The sequence below is a fragment of the Achroia grisella genome, unplaced genomic scaffold, assembly GCF_030625045.1.
Source record: "Achroia grisella isolate CSIRO2021 unplaced genomic scaffold, CSIRO_AGI_Agris_v1 utg546, whole genome shotgun sequence".
In the NCBI taxonomy this organism is placed as follows: domain Eukaryota; kingdom Metazoa; phylum Arthropoda; class Insecta; order Lepidoptera; family Pyralidae; genus Achroia; species Achroia grisella.
Genome location: NW_026712931.1, coordinates 4,437,110 through 4,459,993, shown reverse-complemented (window position 1 = coordinate 4,459,993; position 22,884 = coordinate 4,437,110). Strand labels below are relative to the sequence as shown.

At 33.9% G+C, this 22,884-nt stretch overlaps 2 protein-coding genes across 5 annotated transcripts; both read right to left on the bottom strand.

Moving 5' to 3' along the window:
• Positions 1-1,941: 1,941 nt before the first annotated feature.
• LOC131848001 (ethanolamine-phosphate cytidylyltransferase) lies at positions 1,942-11,077 on the bottom strand. 3 transcript variants are annotated; one of them, XM_059197733.1, is made up of 8 exons: positions 10,895-11,077; positions 10,359-10,609; positions 9,031-9,097; positions 7,360-7,437; positions 6,511-6,688; positions 4,812-5,000; positions 3,102-3,260; positions 1,942-2,332 (listed from the first exon to the last, which is right to left on the bottom strand). In XM_059197733.1, exons 1-8 carry the CDS (start codon positions 10,942-10,944, stop codon positions 2,135-2,137), a joined length of 1,170 nt encoding a protein of 389 aa, XP_059053716.1. In that variant the 5' UTR covers positions 10,945-11,077; the 3' UTR covers positions 1,942-2,134. The 3 variants fall into 3 exon arrangements, with proteins under 3 accessions (XP_059053716.1, XP_059053717.1, XP_059053718.1); XM_059197734.1 differs by having other exon boundaries at positions 6,511-6,670; XM_059197735.1 differs by having other exon boundaries at positions 6,511-6,667.
• Positions 11,078-13,849: 2,772 nt separating this feature from the next.
• LOC131848184 (meiotic recombination protein DMC1/LIM15 homolog) lies at positions 13,850-22,687 on the bottom strand. 2 transcript variants are annotated; one of them, XM_059197963.1, is made up of 5 exons: positions 22,316-22,687; positions 21,519-21,686; positions 20,780-20,882; positions 15,739-15,906; positions 13,850-14,113 (listed from the first exon to the last, which is right to left on the bottom strand). In XM_059197963.1, the coding sequence occupies exons 1-5, from the start codon at positions 22,633-22,635 to the stop codon at positions 13,856-13,858; spliced, it is 1,017 nt and encodes a 338-aa protein (XP_059053946.1). In that variant the 5' UTR covers positions 22,636-22,687; the 3' UTR covers positions 13,850-13,855. The 2 variants fall into 2 exon arrangements, with proteins under 2 accessions (XP_059053946.1, XP_059053947.1); XM_059197964.1 differs by having other exon boundaries at positions 20,780-20,870.
• Positions 22,688-22,884: the final 197 nt, after the last annotated feature.

Below are 22,884 nucleotides of genomic sequence, written 5' to 3'. Positions count from 1 at the left end.
CCGCCTCTAAATATCTTCTCATAGATACCTACATGAAAAGGTGGATAAGGCAGACAACGAAGCGGATGGATGGTCGGACAGATAGGCAGAAGAATGGACCGAGAGACGATAAGATATTAGTTTAACTGTATTGGTTCGGAAATCTAAAGCGCAGACCATGGATAAATGAAAATAAAAGGAATACTTTATCATGAATTTATTGTAGTTCATGGATAATATATAAACAGCAATAATAAACAATGATATAGCAATAGTAAACAATCTTAAATATCATTTACCATACCTTCGATGAACATAATGTGTCATTTGCAATTAAAATTATAAAGAAATTACTACATAAAGGCCGAATGTGTGTGATAACATGGAAATCTATCTATTCATTAAAAGTTAAAATACAAAAAACATCTATGGCATACAATAAGTGTATTTTGAAACTAGGATTTTGATTCGTCGCTAACTTCACAATAATATAGGTACTTATGTATAAGTTATTTAAAGAACAATATCGTATTATCGTAATAGGCGGGCGAATCATGAATTCGAAAATGCAGAAATTATGAACAGATGTTATAGCATTATATTACTTAAATACCTTAATTGTAATGAGTAGCAAAATAGACATATTCTATATATGCGACCGTAACTACGCCATGTACTATGTATTTTTAATGGGCATGAATACAGTTATACCAAAATATTCTTTTATTTATTTTATAGTATCTGTGTATTGTAAAATTGAATACAGATAATCTAGATACCTATAAAAGATAATCGCAACTAGGAAAGATCTTTCTATTAAAATTATATAATAATATAGCGACGCGACGACCCTCCTGCATAGCAATGACATGATATTCCTAATTTACAAAAATAACACCTTTTAGCGGCATAGCCACTTACTTAATAAATATATATAATAGCTATAGCTCTACAAGTATATTCTGTTTTTCTTTAAGTGACATATTTAATAAAACAATTTAAGCGTGTCTTTTTATACAAGTAGGCGTGTACAAAATTAATAGCAAGGTACTTATATCAGTTCTTTTACTAAGTGAATATTTTTTCGATAAAAAGACATGGTAATATTGTTATTAAATATGTGTGGATATAGAAAAATAGAAGTCTTATATTCCAATGTATTTAGAGGATCTAAAATTACCATTTTATATATAATACTCAATACATATAAAATAACCGTATTTAAAACATGCACATTTTATATAAGAAGTGATTTTATACACCCATTTACAAAAAAACATTTAATTTATATTACGAATTCTTATGCAAAGCTATCAGGTGGCAGAATGGTAATAGTAGGACCTCTAATTCTTCAATCTAGTAAATGTAATAAATTATTGTAATATTAACAGTACTTTGGTATCTGTTGCATTTAATATTATTCGCTTCTAGTAGTCGAAATATTCAAAATAATCGTTATTCATATTCAGTTTTTTTTTCATTTCAAAGAACTTATTTTGTCCATATTTAATTTTTATTACAATTAACAACCCTTAGCGGTATTTTAAAAGCAGTTTATGCGTTTACGTATCTTCATGATTTTCTTTTGAATATGCTAATAAAAAATAAAATGTAATAAGAAACATACAGATATCCTATGAAATGAAAATGAAAATGCAATAATTATAAAGTAAACAATGGCATTTTGTTGACTGTTGACTTAATAGGAAACGAAAGTATGAACTCGACATTTGAACATACATATCCAAGTGATACCATGGTAGATTTTTAATGATGTTTATCATCATGTGACTTTGTTTTTATATAACCTGCAAAATGGTCTTGAGTTCGATTTTATAGAAATAAATTTAAAATTCTAACAAGTCCTAAAAATTAAAACAATCTTTAATTACTGGTTTCGAGAAACGCCTCCGTTACTTAATAAGTTGATACGAAAAATAACACATTAAATAATTTATTTTTTTAGCAATTGAATTGTAGGGTGATAAATCTATTATCACCCAATAGTTAATGTAAAAATATATTCAATAACAGTCAACAGATAATTAAATTACATTAAATAAACAGTTTAATTTATGAGTTTAACTAAACAGCACAACAAATCTACATATAATAAAAATAAGTAAATAATTTATTTGGTAACAAAATGCATATATTAATGATTGATCAAACTCGCCGCCTTCGCTGTATGATCGCAGTCTCCATTTAGCTTGATGTGGCCCTTCTGTAAGGCCTTTGTCATGGCAAGTTCCTTTTGTTCTTTGCGAGAGTTTCGGACCTCAAATTCTAGTCGATGCCGAATTATTCGTTGAACAATGTCATCTGTAGTCATGGTGTTACCCGAATTTAATACCTGTAAAAATAACATATGTAAGTAATGTCTCATTTGAAAATAAGTATGAAATATTGTATTACTATTTCATTTCAAATAAAAGGCAACTGGGAAAATGTAAGTGACAGTAAATAAAAACTTTAAATGAAGTCTAGAGCACTTGGTAAATTACATATTTCATTCTGTGTGAGATATGACTAGTAGGTCTACTACTCCTATAGGACTTTCCCGTAATATGTAAACGAATTTTCGACTATATGAACTACAAACGGAATATGTAAAAACGGACATGATATTAAAAATGATAATAATATAACCTGTACACATAATTGTCTAAATTGTATGGAATTATTATGTGCAATGTCAGGTTGACCACCACGTGGTTACCCCTGGACACCATCGTGGTAAATTCTTAATGAACTCGTCACCATGGACTAACTAAACTGACCTCATTCTGATCTTATCATCCTCCATGGGTATCCTGCTAGTATACCATTAGCGCAGGCGGGTGCATCATTTTATTCATTAAAAATAACCTCGTTGGTCGCCCTAATACCGACGGTCGCGGGTTCAATTTCTCGCACGATAGAAACTTCATAACTATGATTGTTTGTATTGGTCTGTGTGGTTTCTATGTATATAGATTTACAAAAAAGTCACTACGTTTTTCTATTACTTGATTAGTAACCATAACACAGGCTGTGCTTAGCTTGCGACTAGAGTGTTACGTGAATTGAAATTGATTGAATTTTTATTACTGTTATTATTACATTACTACAAATTTCCAAACCTTAAAGCATCCACGCTCCTTGGGCACCTTGTACGGATCGGAACCATCAACGTCTAGTGTGGTGGCCGTTAACCCATGGCAGACCACCTTAACTCGGAAGTGATCCATTAGATCAGCGGTCACACTGTATGGCGCTCCGATTACTACCTCATGAACATACTGTAACAGGGAGGAAGGGGATTGTTAGTAATATGGACTCATGCCCCACATGCCCCATTACTAGCAATGTACCAAGTCAGGTTGACCTCCACGCGGTTCCCCCTGGAAACCATTGTGTTAAATTCCTGGTGAATTTGTCACGTTGGGCTAACTGACCTGACTTCATGTTCATCTTATCATCCTCCACTGGTGCCCGCCAGCATAAACCGTTAGCGCAGGCGGGCGCATCATTCCATTATAATCCTTTAAAAAAAAAACATACTGTAACAGGGGGGAAGGGGATTGTTAGTAATGAGGACTTCTGACCCATTGCTAGCAATGTACCATGTCAGGTTGACCTCCACGCAGTTCCCCCTGGAAATCATCGTGTTAAATTACTGGTAAATCTGTCACGATGGGCTAACTGACCTGACGTCACACTCACTCACCGTTAGCGCAGGCGGGTGCACCATTCCATTATCAAGCCTCAAAAAAAAAAACATACTGTAACATGAAAAATTTTAAATCATCTTTATTAACACAATTCCATAATAAAAATTATAAGTATCCTATGAATTAAAAAAACAATTAATGTCAAAGAATTGATAATCTCGTTTTTTAAGTAGGTTATGAAATATAAGTATGGTTTATTGGGACATTACACTGGTTGATTTATAAAAAAATTACAATTTATACTGTACAGACAATTCTCATTTCACTTTGTCTTTACGTCATATTTTATATATACTAAATAGTGTGTCAAAGATCTTTATCCATACATTACTCTTGATTCATTCACTGAAATAACACGGGTCATATCGGTTCCGAAGCAAAGGTCATTAAAATTATACTTGACCATGAACATTATTTACATAGCTCTTTAAACCAATTGAGTATACTTGGCGTATAAAAGTAAATAATGGTATTCCACATACATACACAAACTTATTGTCAACTAGATTGCACCTGTAATTCAGTAATAGGTACAATGTAGAATAATTTACATTATTTTTGTATCTTTTACATTTACCGTGGTAAACGGTATGTTAATAATAAATATAAGTTTATTATTTCTGCCGTCAAGTTGTATGCTTCGAAAACTAGTTTTGGTCTGATGGTTGGGACATAGCATAGAAATTTCGGGGTATGGAAACATGACGTCTTTGTCCTTAGAAACAGCAACACAAGAGTGCTACTACATGCGTTACATGACAATATAAGTTTTTATTTTATTTTCTAAGTATTTGTAATGATCCAGTTACAAAAAGAATAATATTAGAACAATAAATCCATGCTCTGCGCAGAGGCCTTGTATCACAAATATATATACAAACAGAACTAACAAACTATAGGGATTGAAGGTAGGACCATTAAGTGTGTTAAACAACATATGATTGTCAAAAGATCGGTCCTTATTGTTTACAAGTAGTCTAAAATATAATGTGATTTTTAATTTCAGTTTCATTTGAGAAAGAAATGTGTAAATTTGAAATTTATGTTCAAATTTCCATTGGTTTAAGTACATTCTTAGTGCCTTTATGTATTATCGAAGATGCTAAATAAAAAAATTACCTTACAAGCTAGGACAGAAAGGACGCGTTCGTGAAGATTCATAATAGGGTAATTGGATCCTTTATAGCGGTTGACCTCGAGGTCTGTGTGCAGGCCTACTATGAGAAAATCTCCTTGCTTATGAGCCTCCTCTAAGAAGTCTAAGTGACCAACATGAAAGAGATCAAATGCCCCTGCTACATACACAACCTGTAAAAAAACAAGATAAACAAAATTAATTACTAGCACTGACGTCATAGACAAATAAATCAATACAGTTTTAGGTAAATAATAAAGCCATTTTAGATACCTCTTTTTGTAAAGATTGTAAAATTTTATATGTGTAGGACTTTAAATTCCGAATCCATTATATTTAGATATATTTATAATATATTTTCTTACACCTTTTAAACAGGTATACAAGTAGTAGGCCCAGCCTAGTGTACGAATTAATGTTAACGTGAACATGTGAAAATTCGTAAATAAATAAATAATGATTACTATTATATACATATAACAGTAAAAGAATCTGTACATAGGCTAACTTGCCTGACTGTTGAGGCTTATGTGACTGAAATACTTTCAGTTACATAAGCAAAATTGCAAAATAGTGAATAGTAATGTCGCGTTTACGTCACGACTTGTGGCAATTGTTTACAACATTCACGGCATTTTGATTTACATAATTAAAGTTTTATATTTATATAGTATAAACAATGGTGAACATGTAAAGGTCGGAAAATAGAACATTTTATAGTGATGTTTGAAATGTAAACTATATTCCGAATAATTATGACTGTAGTATAATACTATTTACATTATTTATAGTAATCCGTGGCAAATCCAGATAATCCATGGGATTATGTGTATTAATTATTACATATCCTATAGCCACCTAGTATTATGACACTTTTACAAAAGTAGGTGGTTTCGGATTCACACACAAAATTATCATTGTTTATTATATTTATGTTGATTAATTAATACCACTTAATCATCGTGATGTACCAGTTTACATAGTATAAATAATAAATACAGATATTAGGTCAAAATTGGAAACTATGCGAGGAATGAGCATACTTGAAGTGATAAAATAATGTATTTGTAGATAACTGACGCTGTTAAAAACGGACACAAAACGTATAGATAAGGTTTATTTCAATGTAAAATTATTAGTACATCATGGTCTAATTAAATTTTAATAACGTATTTAACTTTTCCTGTTTCTCGACTTTGCTCATATTACAACATTTAGGCCTCATTCCCATTTCTATACTTAGATTGTTTTAGTATTTTGTTAACATTTTAATATAGGCATACGCGATGATGAGGAAGTCTGTAGGTGATTGTTGTTAACAACTACATTTTACCGAAACTTAGTAAACAGTCGCATGCGTGGAATCCTCAGTCCCACCTATCACAGCAGCAGTCACAGGTAGATTGCTTCAAACTGTGTTTCAGTTGAAGTGTGAAATTATAGAATATTGAAGCATGACATCTTAGTCCTTCCGAATAGCAATGGAATTATAGACATAATAAGAAAACGTAATGTCCGTAGTGCTGATCATGTAAAGCCTTAGGTGAGGGCTAACTGTGGAAGTCCGTTTTTTAACTTTCCAATTATATATATTAAACATAGATATACAAGCAAGCTGATGGAAAAAACCGATAAAAGAAACATATTATGAAATAAATTGTACCAGTAGTAAACAATAATTACCCTATCAGTAGGTTTCGGCGAGAGACCACTGCTGAATTGAATTATCTTCTGCGTGGTGGGGAGAAATTGCGAGCAACCAGTGTACGGAGATCGTGCGGTGGAATCTGTTCCGAGATTAGACGAGTGTTCCAAAGCCACAGTGTACTCTCTGTCACCTCTCCTGAAGACCATAATATTCCTTAAGTGCAAAAATTTGTTCAATACATACTAAAATCTTTATTTCTTTGCAATAAGTATAACAAAGGATGTCATTACTATTTTGTTAATAGATGAATCGGCAGACGACTTTTAAAATATATTTTTGCTACCCGTATCCAGTAGCACTGCGTGCTATTAATTCGGGTAAAAAATGTCCTGTGTCAATCTATATATAATTAATATAATATGATGAATTTGTGTACCAAATTTACTTCGAATCCGTTTATTGGAAAGATTTATAAAATCAAAATAGCCATATTTACAAAGTTTCGCGTCTATAATATCAATAGGATTTTTACGCAATGTCCTTTGACATTGCGACATTGCCTAAAAATTCGTCATAGAAGTCATTTCTATAGATATATGAATACTAAAGTTGTCACAATTTATATTACGTATTCGTAATACTTTTGATTGTTCAAAATAGTTGCCGCTTTTAATCGGGAGACACGTTAGGATAAAATGGACCAACGACAGTGGGACGAAATAGTCTCCATTCAATTAATAGCAGATTAGTGAAAGAAATAAAAGAGGACTGGTTTCTTTATCCCCTTGGCATAGTTATTTCGGCTATCTTTGCTCTATACATACCATGCACTTTCATATTAAGTATCTTCATATTAGTATCTAATAAATACAAGTTATATTTACTTGAAATGCTCTCGAGTCAGTAGCAGCATTCGCCCAACTAGATCTGTCGTGGATACTCCAGCTGTTCTCATCACTTCCCTAAAAATTAAATTAATTTCAGTACAATGTACATTACTAAAAAATAAACTAATCCCTATTTCCCTTGGTCACGGCATCATTTGTTGTCTTGTCTTAAAACTAACGCATGTATTAGAATTACTTGATAGACAGGATTAAACGAGATAGCAACTTCAACTTGTTTCCTGTATTCTATTTAACTAAAATATTGGCACACCTAATTGCTTAGTGTAAAAGTATTGTTAAACTGGTGTCGCGAAAGTTTTACGTAGATGGGGATATTTACTGTACATAGATTTCAATTAAGAAAACTTAATATACATAATTAACGGGTTCTTACCACAATTATTTATTTATTTGAGTCGATATTTCGACTCTGTTTGAAGAGTCAGGATCACGACGTACACGCGACAGTAGAAATGCGGACCTATGTGAAATATCGACACTATGCATTTTAATAATAACCGCGAAAACCTAAAAAGAAGGTTTCAAAGAGATTTCAGTTGTGAGACTTGTTACATTATATCAGTTAGATACGTTTAGATATATTACATAATATACCACCACCTGCGCCCTTATACAAGTGCCAACATTAACTCATGCATGTGATATGTGATCGAGAGATATATGTACCAGTAGAGTTTCTTCTCAATTGAAATAGATAACGATAGTAAAATTGAACGATAGTAATAGTAATAAATATTTTGTCATACAAAAATATGTCCTATGAATAAATTATTTTCATTGTCATTTTGTGAGTGTCATTCATCAACTACCGAAAAGGAATCCTTTCTCGACAGTATATCCGAAATTTACTATTTACCTACTTTATTTTATTATTTAATAAGTTACGTTGATTTTTATGCACCTAAGAAATACTTTAACGTCATAAAGGCAATAGTGGTTCATAACAATGTCGTATTGTAGGATATATGTAGTAATCTCCATCCAGTCCATCAAATTCACGAGAGGTATTGCATATGTTTTTGTGATTTAGTGATGTGTGAAGTATGTACTTGTAAGTCTTAATGCATCCTGCATAAAGTTAATGAGTAAATAACAACAGGTTCAATCTATTTTCTTTGACATATTTAATAAACAGTTTTAAGATATGTTTTTATTATGTCGAATAAAAATTAATTGTATATAACAAGGAATATATATAAAGTAAAACATATATTATTCAATAATTGTAATCAGTTAATATGAAAAACTTAATCTAGATATTATGTACATTTTACAGATCGTTATTTTGATAACATAATCATATGTCGAGATTGTTTACTAAATAAATAACACAATCCAAAAAATGCACAAAACACAATGTAGTCCCCAAACTAATTAGTTTATAAAAGCTACTATTATGAGTACCAGACAAATAACAGACATACTTAAATATACTTAATACTTAATAGATATGTGAATACACAGAAAAAGTTACACATTCATGAATATAATGATCTCTACAGTGTAGGAAATAAACCCACAACCATAGGAAAGTGAAGCAGTATCCTATACCACTAAGGTCTTAAGTTTCCACATAAAGATAAAATGAATACTGAGTACAATTTTTAACAGACAATATAATAGGTAAAACATAAATAATTAAGATACCTGTATCTGCCGGCTTCCTTCACCAAATGATATGTATCAATTCCATCTGCAGTGACTGTAATATCATCTGTAAAATACACAATTGCATAAATGTTGTTTTATCTTATGACTATCCTAATACTACCAGGCAGTAAAATAATATATTCCATTCCTAGCACAATACTGGATTATTCCAAAAAATTTTTAATTAGACTTTAAAAATAAAACTTTAGAGTGGAATTTTTAAAGTTTGCATAATGTTAATTTATCCAGTTTTATACTAGATGCGCTATATATGGGTCATCTTATAAATATGTAGATGTATATATCTCATCTTATGCATCAATTCATACACTTAATAATAAAATGTTACAACTATAAAAAAATTTTGGACCATCCACTATAAAGCAAAATATTAAAGTTGATATTCCTAAATTTATTATTTTGATTTAAAGCACTTTATTATAAAGTATGTGAATTATTGAACATGACAAGTTAACAATGTTATTAAAATAGAATGTGAAAATGATGTTCATTTTAAATATCCCTTATTGTTATCATATTGCAAAATTAATACATTAATCAACTGTTAATGAATGACTCATACTCAAATACCAACAGCTTTGAAGAAACAATAAGTAAACTATTTAGGTATATTCTTGTAATAGAAATTGACAGTACATTTTATGAGTGCAGTAAAAACAAGAGTACATATGTTTATTTTTTTATCCCAGGGAAATTAATTTACATTTTCCATATGAAACTTAAAATCACACATTCTAAAACGAATCTATTTTTTAATATATTCTCTAAATTTTTGTTGTCAATTCAAACCATCTTATAAAATTTTGCAAATTATTATTTACAGTACATCTGATAAATCTATGATGATCTAAAACTATTCTTGATTTCAAATCAATTTCATTTCTTTTCTTTAATATAGCAGTGTGATAAAATAGTGGAGGGACTAGCAATGTTAAAGTTTTAGTAATATATATCAATAAAAAATGTATAATGTTGAGATAAGTTAAATGTTTACCCATTTTATAATGTGAATAATTCAGTACTATTCGAACACAATAAAACATTAGAAACACATTTTTTTAAGACACAAGGTAATTGGACTTACCTAGGATGTGATAAATATAAATAAAAACATTTATAGCATATGAACTAGTTTACCCAATTAAAATAAAAAGTAGGCGTCTCATTTATTATTCTAAAATATATTGCTATATATTTTATTAAAACTAAAAATTTTAATGTGATCAAGTAGCAGACTATAATAAATTTATAAAGTAAAAATATGAATAGCAATTTGTTGCACTTAGGTATATAAAAAATCATACCTCCATGTACACAAAAATCACACTGGTACTTGTCTAATGTGTCTAGTGTGGTAACATAAGGGGCACCTTCCACAACTTGGTCCACCCATTTGATGGCACGAACCATTTTGTACCTCTCCTCTTGGGTAAACACTGGTGGGCCCTTATGTTTGGCTATTTCTTCATCAGTATGTACTCCCACTATTAACACATCTCCCAATGCTTTTGCTTGTCTCAATGAATTTGCATGGCCAAAGTGAACCATGTCATAACTGAAAAATTATTAAAAATAAATTGGGACGTATAAAAAGGATAGATCTCAATTTTGAAATTGTTCATCGTGTTTATTAATTGTTTTTTGTTTATTGTGGTTAAAAAAATAAGGATTTGAAAAAAACCTTAGTTTTAGGCGGCAGTATTTCATTAATTTGGTTAAGGATAGATTTAGTACTCCTGACTCATGAGTAATTTTCTAATATTATATCATTGATTGCGGTATGCATGTTTTTAAAAATAGAGGATGTATTAACACACGAGCGGAAAAATAATTTACTCACCATCCATCACACCAAACACGAATTAGTTTCTTCTCTTTTTCATTATTCATATTTTGAATTAGAACACAAAATATAACTTTTTATCCGGTATCTAATGAATAATAACGACAAATCAGTTATGTATTATTAAATAAATTAACAATACTTTATTGCAATGAATACGACTAACAAGTTCATGAAGACATGAATACACTGACTGACTGATTGATAATAATGAATGAATGATGACTAGCCAAGTGTTGCCTGTAAACTCGGGTTATTCACAGAACAATAACTTATTGATTTGAGGTTTCATGTTTTTGGGTTTAAACGAAATTCTTGCTTGAGATGTTTAATTCAATATCATGTCTAAATTTATACATTTTTGAGTTTCCAATTACAAAAAAAAAGATAAATTATCCTTTTAAAGGATGTGAAAGGAATTATTAAAACTAATGGATAAATTTAAATGTATCAAGATTTGATGCTATGTATTAAATCAAACTAATAACAATAGGCAAACTTATTTTAATTATTGTTCTTAGACGTCGAGGCAAAGATGGTTCAATAAGGAAGAAAAGAACTAGACCTAGCCCCAAAGCGTGGTTATAAGGCAACACAGAAATAGTACGGGATGAAATAATTGATTGACAAAAATATCATTCATTCGTAAGTACATAAATGGTAATCTCGAACTGCACTCGTATACAGAGGGTTCTGGACAAATAATATAAGTTGATTAAATTTTATATTTTTCATAAATACTTAATGACTACGCAGCATAAAAAAAATATTTAGAATATAGTTATTAAATTATACATTTTATTAAAAACGTGAAAAAGATTTAAAAAAAAATAATTTTATTACGAGTCATTTTCAAATTAGTTTTTGTAACGTTATATGACAGACTACCGGAATGACAAAATTCACGTTGTGAGGGGTATAACAAAGTCCCGCTGTCTATCCATTTTAGATTATTTGGAACCCTAAAAATCGTCGTGCCATAATGTGAATAATTTCTTGGAAATTTAATAACATTTAATAAATTTCTTAGCAGTTGCTCTTTTATAAAAATGGCGTCTGAATTGTTTGCGCGACCCATTTAGTTTATCCATTAGAATTTATTGCAATACGAAACTTAATGTTATTAGATAAATAATCAAGATAAAATCTAATGTATATTTAGACGATGATAATAGAATAGTCCACTCGCCTGCGCTAACAGTTTTCACTAACGGGTTACCAGTGGAGGATAATAAGATGAGCACGAGGTCAAGTCAGTTAGACCATGGGAAGACCTACAAAGGATGGAAACAATTCGAAGTTAAGTAGTTAATTTGCTTTATGTCTCCGCCGAACAATAATTAATGTGGTAAAAATATACTTTTTCATTCCTGTCCGAAAATAATAAATATTTTGTTTTGAAATTAACATAGGACGTAACACACATTCAAATAGTATATAGGCTTAACCTACTAAAACATGTCAGGGGGAAGGGGATTGTTAGTAATGTGGACTAATGATCCCATTGCTAGCAATGTACCATGTCAGGTCGACCTCCACGCGGTTGCCCCTAGAAACCATGGTGATAAATTTTCGGTGAAATTGTCACGATGGGCTAACTAATCTGACTTCATGTTCATCCTATCATCCTCCACTGGTGCCCCGCCAGCGTAAACCTTTAGGCGTGCAGGCGGGTGCACCATTCCATTATCATCCTCTAAAAAAAAATTAAAACATGTATTTTTTTAAAGGTATACTTTAAGTACCTCGACTACCAATGAAGTAATTTTTGTACAAGTAGGTAGGCCTACCTATTATGTATGATTTATCAAGGTGTGGTCATGTAGCAAACACGGTAACGGAAGAATAGTTTGTCAAAAATTACAGAATTAAAAAGCTTGCAATAATGGAATGTGCCAACATAAATTATTAACTATTAATAGATATTATAGTAAATAACTTTTTTTAATCTAATCATAGCGAGTATTTTAATTGGCTCGGACGAATCACGCCACCGCGCCACTAGTGACGAATACGAAACGATTTCATTGACTTTTGGACTCCTTCACACCGACACACGTCTAGTAGAACTACACGATCTGCATAACTGTTGTGTATAAAGGCTAAAAGGTTATTGAAGATACAATTTGTATTGTAGTGTTGAAGTTAGTTCATCTTATTTAAAAAAAAGTATTTTTGACAGTTATTTTTTTTAACACAAGATCCGCTTGGGTTTGGACTAGATGGCGCTATGTGAATTGTCCAGGGTTATTATTGTAATTTAAGATTGCCTGCTGTAATAACAGAATAGGTACTTACTTCTTCTATTTATATTAAATTAGAATGTTTAAGATGTAACTACCTAAAATGATATTTTTTTATAAATCTAAGGGAAACTACCATACTATAGTTTTTATATACATATACACATATTATTTTCTGATATATGTATGAAGTCCTATAATTTTATCATTAAGTTTGTGTCTACTTTTATCAACGTCGTCTACCTATATGTCGCAGCATCAATAAGTTGATTATATAACTAAGTATTATGTGATGTTCATTCTATCCTATATGCATAGACATATGAAGACAATAATCCTTATATATATAATAGATACATAATATATATTTTTTACCCGAGACGCAAAATGTTATAAGTTTAACATCTCGTGTTTCTAAGCTTCTAAACGAATGAACCTATCACGATGCGTTTTTTTTTTGTTTGAATGCAGACGTGATTGAGATGGTTCTTTAATCAATCAATTACTTTATTAAATCGAATGTAAATTGAAATTAAACTTACAAATAATGTATGGAGATTCAAGGTCTATGGTTTTTTTTATTTTTAACATTTTTTGTGTCATTTCAGGAAATAGGTAGAAATTAAAGTGTGACACACGAAATTACAGATACATTGAGATGCACATTTATAAGAGGAGGTCAAATGCAAACGTTGAGTAAATCTATTTATAATCTTTAATCTTTAGCGTCTGATACACCACCATTGGTTATAGCAAAAGTGGCTTCACTTTCAGGCAAATCGGGGGAGTCATAGATCTTGGCAATACGGTTTTCGCCTCGGCCTTTTCTCAGGGATATCCTGGTAGTAGAGGCATGGGCGAGGATGTTACCACCGATAGGTTTCTTTGGGTCCGCTTGAAAAGAGAGAGTCGCCCCTGGGTCCGCTGTCATCTGGTTTGTTATGAATACAGCGACATTGTATTCTTCTGAAATCTGACAATATATAAATAATAAGAATAGACATTCATAACTATTATACACCAGATAGGGTAGTGAGAAGCATTGTCAACTATCTATATTATGGTGAACGCAGCGCTTGACTTTTTTAGATATGAGTAGAACTTTATTGCTAACTGTGTGGGTACACTAATTTGTACGTGGTATAACTCTATATATGTGTATTATATATATATATATATATATATATATATATATATATATATATATAGAGTTATACCAAAACAACAGTTACAACCCTATCGGGCATGCAGAAATTTATAACTTAACTTAGATTTAACAATATACTACAAATTATTATTATTAAATTATATATGAAATGCAATGCAAAAGGGAGACGAACCCATTGCCGTCTCAAAGATTATTTTTTGTTGACGATGTTTCCAATATCAGAGGGTCAGTCCGGAATATAAATTGGGACAGATATCTTTATTATTACATAGAGGTATCTTGTACATTTTTTGTAATTATACTGATTTGGTGAACAATCCAAACGAATGAAAAGAGATACAAAACAGGATTATTAAATATAGGTTCTATTTCTTTTTGTGAAAATTGAGTGATTCTGTTACGTAGATTTCGTGTGTGTGAACGTCGATTCAAATGTGTAAGTATTTTCCTATCTGTATAACTATCTCGAACTATTTCTCTATGCTAGGTAATATTATAGCAATTGCGATGTCACAAGTAATCACAACCAATTTTCTTATCGACAACGATGTAATATTGGGGTCAATCACCCCTGTGGAGTGGTGTGATGTAGCCGGATGTCTATTATCTCCCTTTACACTGATCTTGGGCCTAATAATTAATAAGTACTGTCTTATACACTGAAGTTAGTACTTTGTATACAACACAATGTGATACCCACGTACATTTTAGCCAAAATCGTAATAACATTCATACAACATCAACATTCATGCGATGAACCATAGTCATATTATTATCATTTACAGCTATTTATTTTGTTTTGAGACCGTAATAACATAGTTATGCCAAAACAGAGCTAATTTCAATATGTCCAGGTATGTCGTACTATTTTAGTGACAATGTGTTACGTTAATTAGTACACCCACTTAGTACATGATGACGAGTGATAAAAAATATTGTAAATATGATTTTTTTAGTAATGAGTACATATTTATACCATTTGTTATCGATGCCACGACCTGCGGAGAGCAACTATTCAAAAACAAAGTACATACTACGGTCGGCGCTGCAAAGGATAAGAAATCTTGTTTTACGCGCAAAAGTTTTGCATTGCTATATAGCGTATGCTGGCAATTTTGTTAGCAGTCAAAAAACACCTAATTGGGTCACCTTAAAATGAATGAATGAATTTTATGTTAAAGTAGCTGATTAATATTATGATTATTATAAACTAGCTGTACTCGCGACTTCGGCTGCGTGAAATTTAACTTTATTTTCTAAAATAAAAGTAGCCGACACAAACAATCATACTTATGAATACAAATGTTTGTGCTGTGCGAGGTATAGAACCCGCGACCATCGGAAGTAAGGCGATGTGTTAAACCGCTAGACTGGTGGTCTAGCGGTTTAAGTAGTAATAATAAGTAAATAAATCGTCCTTGATATTTTACCTTTTGTAGCCGTGACAAAACCTGAGCCAGTTTCTGTTGCCTGTCGGCTAGTTCTCCTCGTCCAGAGAAGTCGACCCGGAAGAGCGCCATTATGGAATCTATAATCAGAAGCTTGAACACGCCGGCCTCTTCGTGAAACTTCGCAGCGACGTAATCCAATAGCTCTGCCTAAATTTATAAACAATACCTAAGATATATTTTATAAAAACCTATTGTTATACTATACTATCATGAATTATCGAAATGAACTAGACTATTTCAATTCGAAGGATGGTAACATAATTCAGGATAGATAACTGATGTTGATGTCAATTTATGGTCTAGTGATTCAGCACACCAACATATCTACTCCCGATGGTTGCAGATTTGATTCTTGCACGATACAAAGATTTGTATTTGTGAAAATAATTGTTTGTATTGGTTTTCTATGTATATTATATACACATATATAGGATAAAAAAAATCTATCAACTTGATTGTACCCATAGTACAAGCTCTGCTTAGTTTGGTACTAAATGATGTTATGTGAATTGTCTATGGTCCATAATTATTATTATCATCATCTGTAGGTATACTCCTGTATTAAGATGATACAGAGATTTGTTTTGTATCGAGTCCTATATGCGTGATTGCCACCATCATAGTATAAAAAAAATGTATCAGTGCCCATAAGAGTACGCGTTTCGTCGATATTATAAATACCAAAATATCAATGCGCTTATAGATGCGTACGATGGACGAATGTCCTTCACATAGTTCGTGAATCAAGTCATTACTGTGAGTCTTAAATAGGTATAAAGATTATCACGTTTATAAAATGTATTTCCGTGTAACTATTTGTAAGTATATAGTCATTCAAACGTTAGATGCATACCATATTATGATGCCATACAAAAACGGTTAGTTGATTGTTTATGATAAATGTTTTTTTAATGTCTCTTTCTCTTACCGTTTACTCTCTTTAGGGGTGTAATATAAATACAGAACGTTTTAGGATATTGTTCATATTCCGTTTCATACGCGACAATGATCTTTGAAACGGACCTTCTCGAAACACAATAGTATATGAGGTTAAGTTAGTTAGGTAGTACTTGCCTAATAGTCAATGGAGGTGGAAGGTGGTTATTATAATTGGCGACAGTGGCTCTATTAGGGTTGATTTACATATAGTCTGTCCTTATAGGGATGTAAGGGAGCGCGAACACCAGCCCAGTGCTCTAAGTCAACCTCACCTGCTCGCGGTACATCCTGCTAAATAACAGACGAGGCTCTGACGACCGACAAATGGCGGTATAACCATTCTAACTACACAGTTTCAAATCCCACAGACTGATGATGGGCAGCAGCGTCATCGGTGCGAGAAACTGTGTACTGCGATCGCCAACCCGCATGCCCAGCGTGGCGATTATGGGCACATTCCTCCCATGACAGGTCCTACACAACCATGGCCCCTAGTTCCCGGCCGCTCTGCTATTCCTGGCCAAGGCGGCGGTCATGGTAACGGCAGAGCAAGGGGTGCTAAGAATCCCCGGGCTACGGTAGGCCGCCAACACTCATTGACCCTGGCTACGTATAACGGACGTACACTGCGACTGGATGAACACCTCGCGCAACTGGAAGAAGAACTGAAATATATAAGATGGCATATTCTTGGTCTTTGTGAAGTCCGAAGAGAGGGGGAGGACACCATGACTCTGGAATCTGGCCATCTTATGTATTTCAGGGAGGGAGAACAACCTTCCCAAGGGGGTGTCGGGTTTTTGGTCCATAAGACCCTAATAAACAATGTTGTAGAAATCTCCAGTGTGTCGAATAGGGTTGCGTATCTCGTATTAAAGCTAACTGAGAGGTATAGCCTTAAAGTTGTGCAAGTATACGCACCGACATCGGCACACTCGGATGATGAAGTAGAAAGTATGTACGAAGACATATCCAAGGCCATACATAACACCTCAAAGGCATTCTACAACATTGTTATGGGGGATTTTAATGCTAAAGTGGGAATCCAAACCGGCAGCGAATCGACAGCTATGGGACCACATGGTTTTGATAGTAGGAATCATAGGGGGCAAATGCTCGTCAACTTTCTAGAGAAAGAGGGGTTGTTCTTGATGAATTCTTTCTTCAAGAAACAACCTCAACGAAAGTGGACGTGGCAGAGCCCCGACTCTATGACCAAAAACGAGATCGACTTCATCTTGACGGATAAGAAGCGTATATTCAGAGATGTCTCTGTGATCACTAGGTTTAAAACCGGAAGCGATCACAGATTAGTTCGTGGCTCTCTGAATATCGATCTCAAGCTGGAAAGAATACGCCTGATGAAGTCGACGCTCCGGCCAAATATGCTCCAAACCATCGTTGGTTCTAAAGCATTCCAATTAAAACTGGAAAACCGGTTTGCTGTTTTGGAAACCACAGACAGTATTGACCAAAGACTCGATACTATAATAGCTTGCCTCAAGGATGAAGGCACGAAATTTTGCGAGAAGAGGCGTACAGGAAAAAGGACTAGACTTTCGGGAGAGACTCTGCAGCTTATTCAACATCGACGCGACAAGTCCTCAACGCTAACATCACCAGAACACCGGGTATTGAATAAAAAAATTTCAAAATTGGTACGACGTGATCTCCGATCCTCGAACACACTTTTAATTGAAAAAGCAATTGAGCAGAATCGGGGATCAAAAGTGTTCGTCCAACAGCTAGAAAGGAGGCACTTGTCGAAGGTAACCACATCTGCAGGGACGGTTACCGCTTTTACGCCGGAGATTCTCTCGGAAGTTGACTTGACAGACTTTTTCGGAGAACTGTACGCCTCACATGCATATCGGCCTGAATCTCTTGTTGTCGATTCCAGAGCTCCTCTGACACGCCACTACACTGAGGAGATGCCCGAAATTAGTCGTGACGAGATCGTGATGGCTCTTAAACAGCTCAAAAATGGAAAAGCCCCAGGTGAAGACGGAATAACCACTGAGCTCCTGAAGGCTGGAGGTACTCCTGTACTTGCGGTACTTCAGGAACTCTTCAATTCCGTTCTCTTCACCGGGAGAACTCCACAGGCATGGAGTAGGGCCATAGTTATTCTGTTCTTCAAAAAGGGAGATAAAACCCTACTGAAGAACTATCGGCCCATCTCTTTGTTAAGCCATATATACAAGCTATTTTCAAGAGTCATCACGAATCGGCTTGCGCGAAGGCTTGATGAGTTTCAACCCCCGGAACAGGCCGGGTTTCGAAGTGGTTATGGCACCATAGATCACATTCACACAGTAAGGCAGGTTATACAGAAAACAGAAGAGTATAATCAACCTCTGTGTCTAGCATTTGTTGACTATGAGAAGGCCTTTGACTCTATCGAGACCTGGTCTGTTCTGGAGTCTCTGCAGCGATGCCAAGTCGACTGGCGATACATCGAAGTGTTGAGATGTCTCTATAACGCTGCAACAATGACCGTCCAAGTACAAACCCAGCAGACTAAGCATATCCACCTAAAGCGTGGTGTAAGACAGGGGGATGTTATATCCCCTAAATTATTTACAACTGCGTTGGAGGATATGTTTAGAATGCTGGATTGGAAAAATTACGGCATTAATGTCAACGGCGAGAACATCTCTCACTTACGATTTGCTGACGACATTGTCATCATGGCTGAGTCGCTGCAGGATTTACAACAGATGCTGAACGGCCTGGCTGAATCGTCTCAACGCATCGGTCTTCGGATGAATTTGGACAAAACCAAGATCATGTTCAATGATCGCATTCGTCCGGAACCGGTCGCCATTAATGGAGTATCTCTCGAAGTTGCTCAGGAGTATATTTATCTAGGGCAAACGCTCCAACTAGGTAAAAACAACTTTGAGAGGGAGGCCAAGAGACGAATACAGCTAGGCTGGGCGGCATTTGGGAAACTTCGTCAAGTCTTCTCGTCGTCGCTACCACAAAGCCTTAAGACCAAGGTTTTTAACCAGTGCGTCCTACCCGTCATGACTTACGGTGCCGAAACGTGGACACTGACGATACGACTGGTCCACCAACTCAAAGTCGCTCAACGAGCTATGGAAAGAGCTATGCTTGGAGTTTCTCTAAGGGATAAAATCCGAAACGAAGTGATTCGCCAGAGAACTAAGATCACCGACATAGCTCTTCGCATCTGTAAGTTGAAGTGGCAGTGGGCTGGTCATATCTGTCGCAGAACCGATGCTCGCTGGAGTAGGCGTGTTCTAGAGTGGAGACCGCGAATTGGCAAACGTAGTGTAGGACGCCCCGCAGCTAGGTGGAGCGACGACTTACGTAGGGTTGCGGGTAGTAACTGGATGAGAAGGGCTGAAGATCGTGACCAGTGGCGTGCCTTGGGAGAGGCTTATGTCCAGAAGTGGACTGCAGTGGGCTGATGATGATGATGATGACATATAGTCTCATAGTAATCTCATAATAACAGGACACCTAGGACCCAAGACAATTCACACCATTTCACAATCTCGCTTGCCAGATATGGGTACTAAGCACTGATATAAATATTTTATGTAAATACGTCTAGAATTTATTGACCACAAACTTATAAGATTAAATAATTAAAAAAAATGCAATATTAGGTTGTGTTACATAGTCGAATCTGCGATCATCGGAATTAAAGGTTTCTATACCACTAGACAAACGAGGCCGTCATTAACATTGTAGTTAATTCCTGACGAATCTGCTACTTTGGGCTAAATGATATGACAGGTATAGGATTAACGTCTGTCATATCACTTAGTCCACTAGCGTAGGAGAGTAGACTACTCCATAATCATTCAAAGGCTACGGTAACCATTAACCATCAGATGGGCCTTATGCTTGTTTGCCACCATAGTAGTTTAAAATTCATTAAAAATACCGTTAGCATCAGGATGACTGTTTGCTACATTTATGATATTAGGTACCTACACTTGGGCGACTATGAGAATCGCTATTCATGTAAAACATTTTTTTTTTGTTCTCCAAATCCACATTAACATTGTAAATGCGAACCTGTCTTTATAGACAGTTAGTTAGTTACCTGATGTTCAGAAGTGTAAGCTCTGGCATATAATACATTATCCAACACCGCACTTTGATCCAGATTAAATCGATCTGCAATTGGTCTTAATCTATCGGGACGACTGGTGCACGAGTTAGGGAACATTCAAATAAGATCTAAGTAAAAAAATTGATCCTATATTTAGCTCACTATTTTTATATCTACTTTAATTGACCAACATAGACTTTGTAAATGCCTTCCGCTTGGGTATAATTGACTACTATAGACTTTCGTCTGGTTTCAGCTGCAAACTTTGTATCTAAGCTGCGTTTTAGTTATCTAAAACATAGTCTAGTTGTGACCTATAGTTGTTTATTCTCTCAACTTAGGCTTGTAAGCCCTGATTTCCATATCGATTTATGAAGTATATATTGTTTTAAGTTTATGTTCCAGTTTACCCGTGATCATGGCGGTTGAAACACTGCCGAAATATCGGGAACTCAATAAAAATAAAAAGTATCTATGTAGTAAGATCCCGAGATTTTTACTAATTATACGTTATAAAGTATAGTTTGCTATAGCTATTTCAAAATCAGGGTAGATGCATGGCAGCTACATTCAATTCAGTTATCTATAGGTACGCAGCGAAATGTAAACACGAAAAAATTTGTATTTATTAGGACAAAGTGAATTGAAAATGTTTCTATTTCCCATTTGAGTATATAGTCGAGACGGTAAACTTATTTATCCATGAACAACATAGTGAAATAAAGGATACAAAGTGTGTTCTGTATCGAGGAACATGACCTTTCCGCCATGGTATCCTGTGGAGTTCGGTATTTGAGTGGTAACGCACAATGTGTGCGACAGTTGCGTTTTTCCAGTACGGAACTCCCCAAATACTTCTGTAATCGCCATTGATTCAATGCCGCCTGCTAATAGTTTACTGAAACACAAGTTTTTTATGTACACACAGTGCCATCTAGACCCAAGTTAAGCTAGCTCAATGTGCTAAACCGCTACGCCACCTACAATATTCAGTTCCGCTAACTGCAGTTATTCCGGAGGACAAACATGTTATGCCTCTTATCCCGTAACTTCACTGCTAGGAGAGACTGGTAATAAATACAATAGAGAAACAAATATAATTAATAAAAAAAAAGACTGAGTCTGTGTGAGTAACACAGACTTTTACTTTTTAGCCTGCCCGTACTCTGTTTGCTATTTGTTCCATAAAACAAACAAAAATCGACTGTGCCAATTGCGACAATCTAATGGCTAATAAAAGTATCAGGGTAATCATGTTCTTTTTTCTACACAGTAATGAAAATCCTGCCTGGCTGTAAAGAAATAATTTTTGACGGATGGCCGGGTAACCGTCAAAAATTATTTTTTTACAGACCCGTATGAAATAAAAGCAATAATAAAACTAAAAAACAGAAATTCGCCTACGGAGATGAACATAGCAAAATACACTGTTACTTGTATTAGTGTATTTTGCTAAGTTTGCATTTTTATATTTTTTTTATAAATGGGTTATAACAAATTATTATACATAGTTCTATTATGCCTTACTCCAGTTCGTTGCTTCCAGTACTAATCTTAAATATTTGTTTTCGACGATCGCTTACTTCTAAGCCAGTCATAAAACCAAGGGATGCTACTTTTTGACACGCTTCTTTAATTTTATCGACTTTTGTTTCCGAAAATCCTTTTATATTATTCAATTTTTTCTTTGTCGTCATTTGAATTCCCTTAATAGTACATATTCCTGCAGCTTTTAATTTTTTAATATCCGCGACATTTATTCCGTGGTTTTGTAAAATATCAACGTTTTGAAAAAATGTTTCCTCTTCATCATTTTCCGAAATATTATCTTCCAAGACTTGATCCATTATACAAAGGACAAGCAAAGTAGTAGTTATTTGTTGATTGGTTTCAATTATATATAATATTAGTTCTGTAAAAAAATTAAATAACGATAATTTTACCGCGCTTAATATTTTTTTCTTAATTAGTTTTTACATCATTATGGATCTTTCTATTTTGCCAAGATTTTATAAACTATGTAAGTAGAAGACACATTTGACAAACCTAATTTTTACTAGTGAACAAAATTAAATAATTAATAAGACTATATGAAA

What these genes read in the sequence shown, in the direction of transcription:
- LOC131848001 (XM_059197733.1), bottom strand. Translation starts at nt 10,944, where the DNA reads ATGAATAATGAAAAAGAGAAGAAACTAATTCGTGTTTGGTGTGATGGA. An exon ending in AAGGAAGCCGGCAGATACAG is followed by an intron (nt 7,438 to 9,030) that starts GTATCTTAATTA and finishes TTTAATTTTTAG; the next exon opens with GGAAGTGATGAGAACAGCTG. An exon ending in CTGACTCGAGAGCATTTCAA is followed by an intron (nt 6,689 to 7,359) that starts GTAAATATAACT and finishes TTTGCACTTAAG; the next exon opens with GAATATTATGGTCTTCAGGA.
- LOC131848184 (XM_059197963.1), bottom strand. Translation starts at nt 22,635, where the DNA reads ATGGATCAAGTCTTGGAAGATAATATTTCGGAAAATGATGAAGAGGAA. An exon ending in CTTACACTTCTGAACATCAG is followed by an intron (nt 15,907 to 20,779) that starts GTAACTAACTAA and finishes TTATAAATTTAG; the next exon opens with GCAGAGCTATTGGATTACGT. An exon ending in TTTTGTCACGGCTACAAAAG is followed by an intron (nt 14,114 to 15,738) that starts GTAAAATATCAA and finishes ATATATTGTCAG; the next exon opens with ATTTCAGAAGAATACAATGT.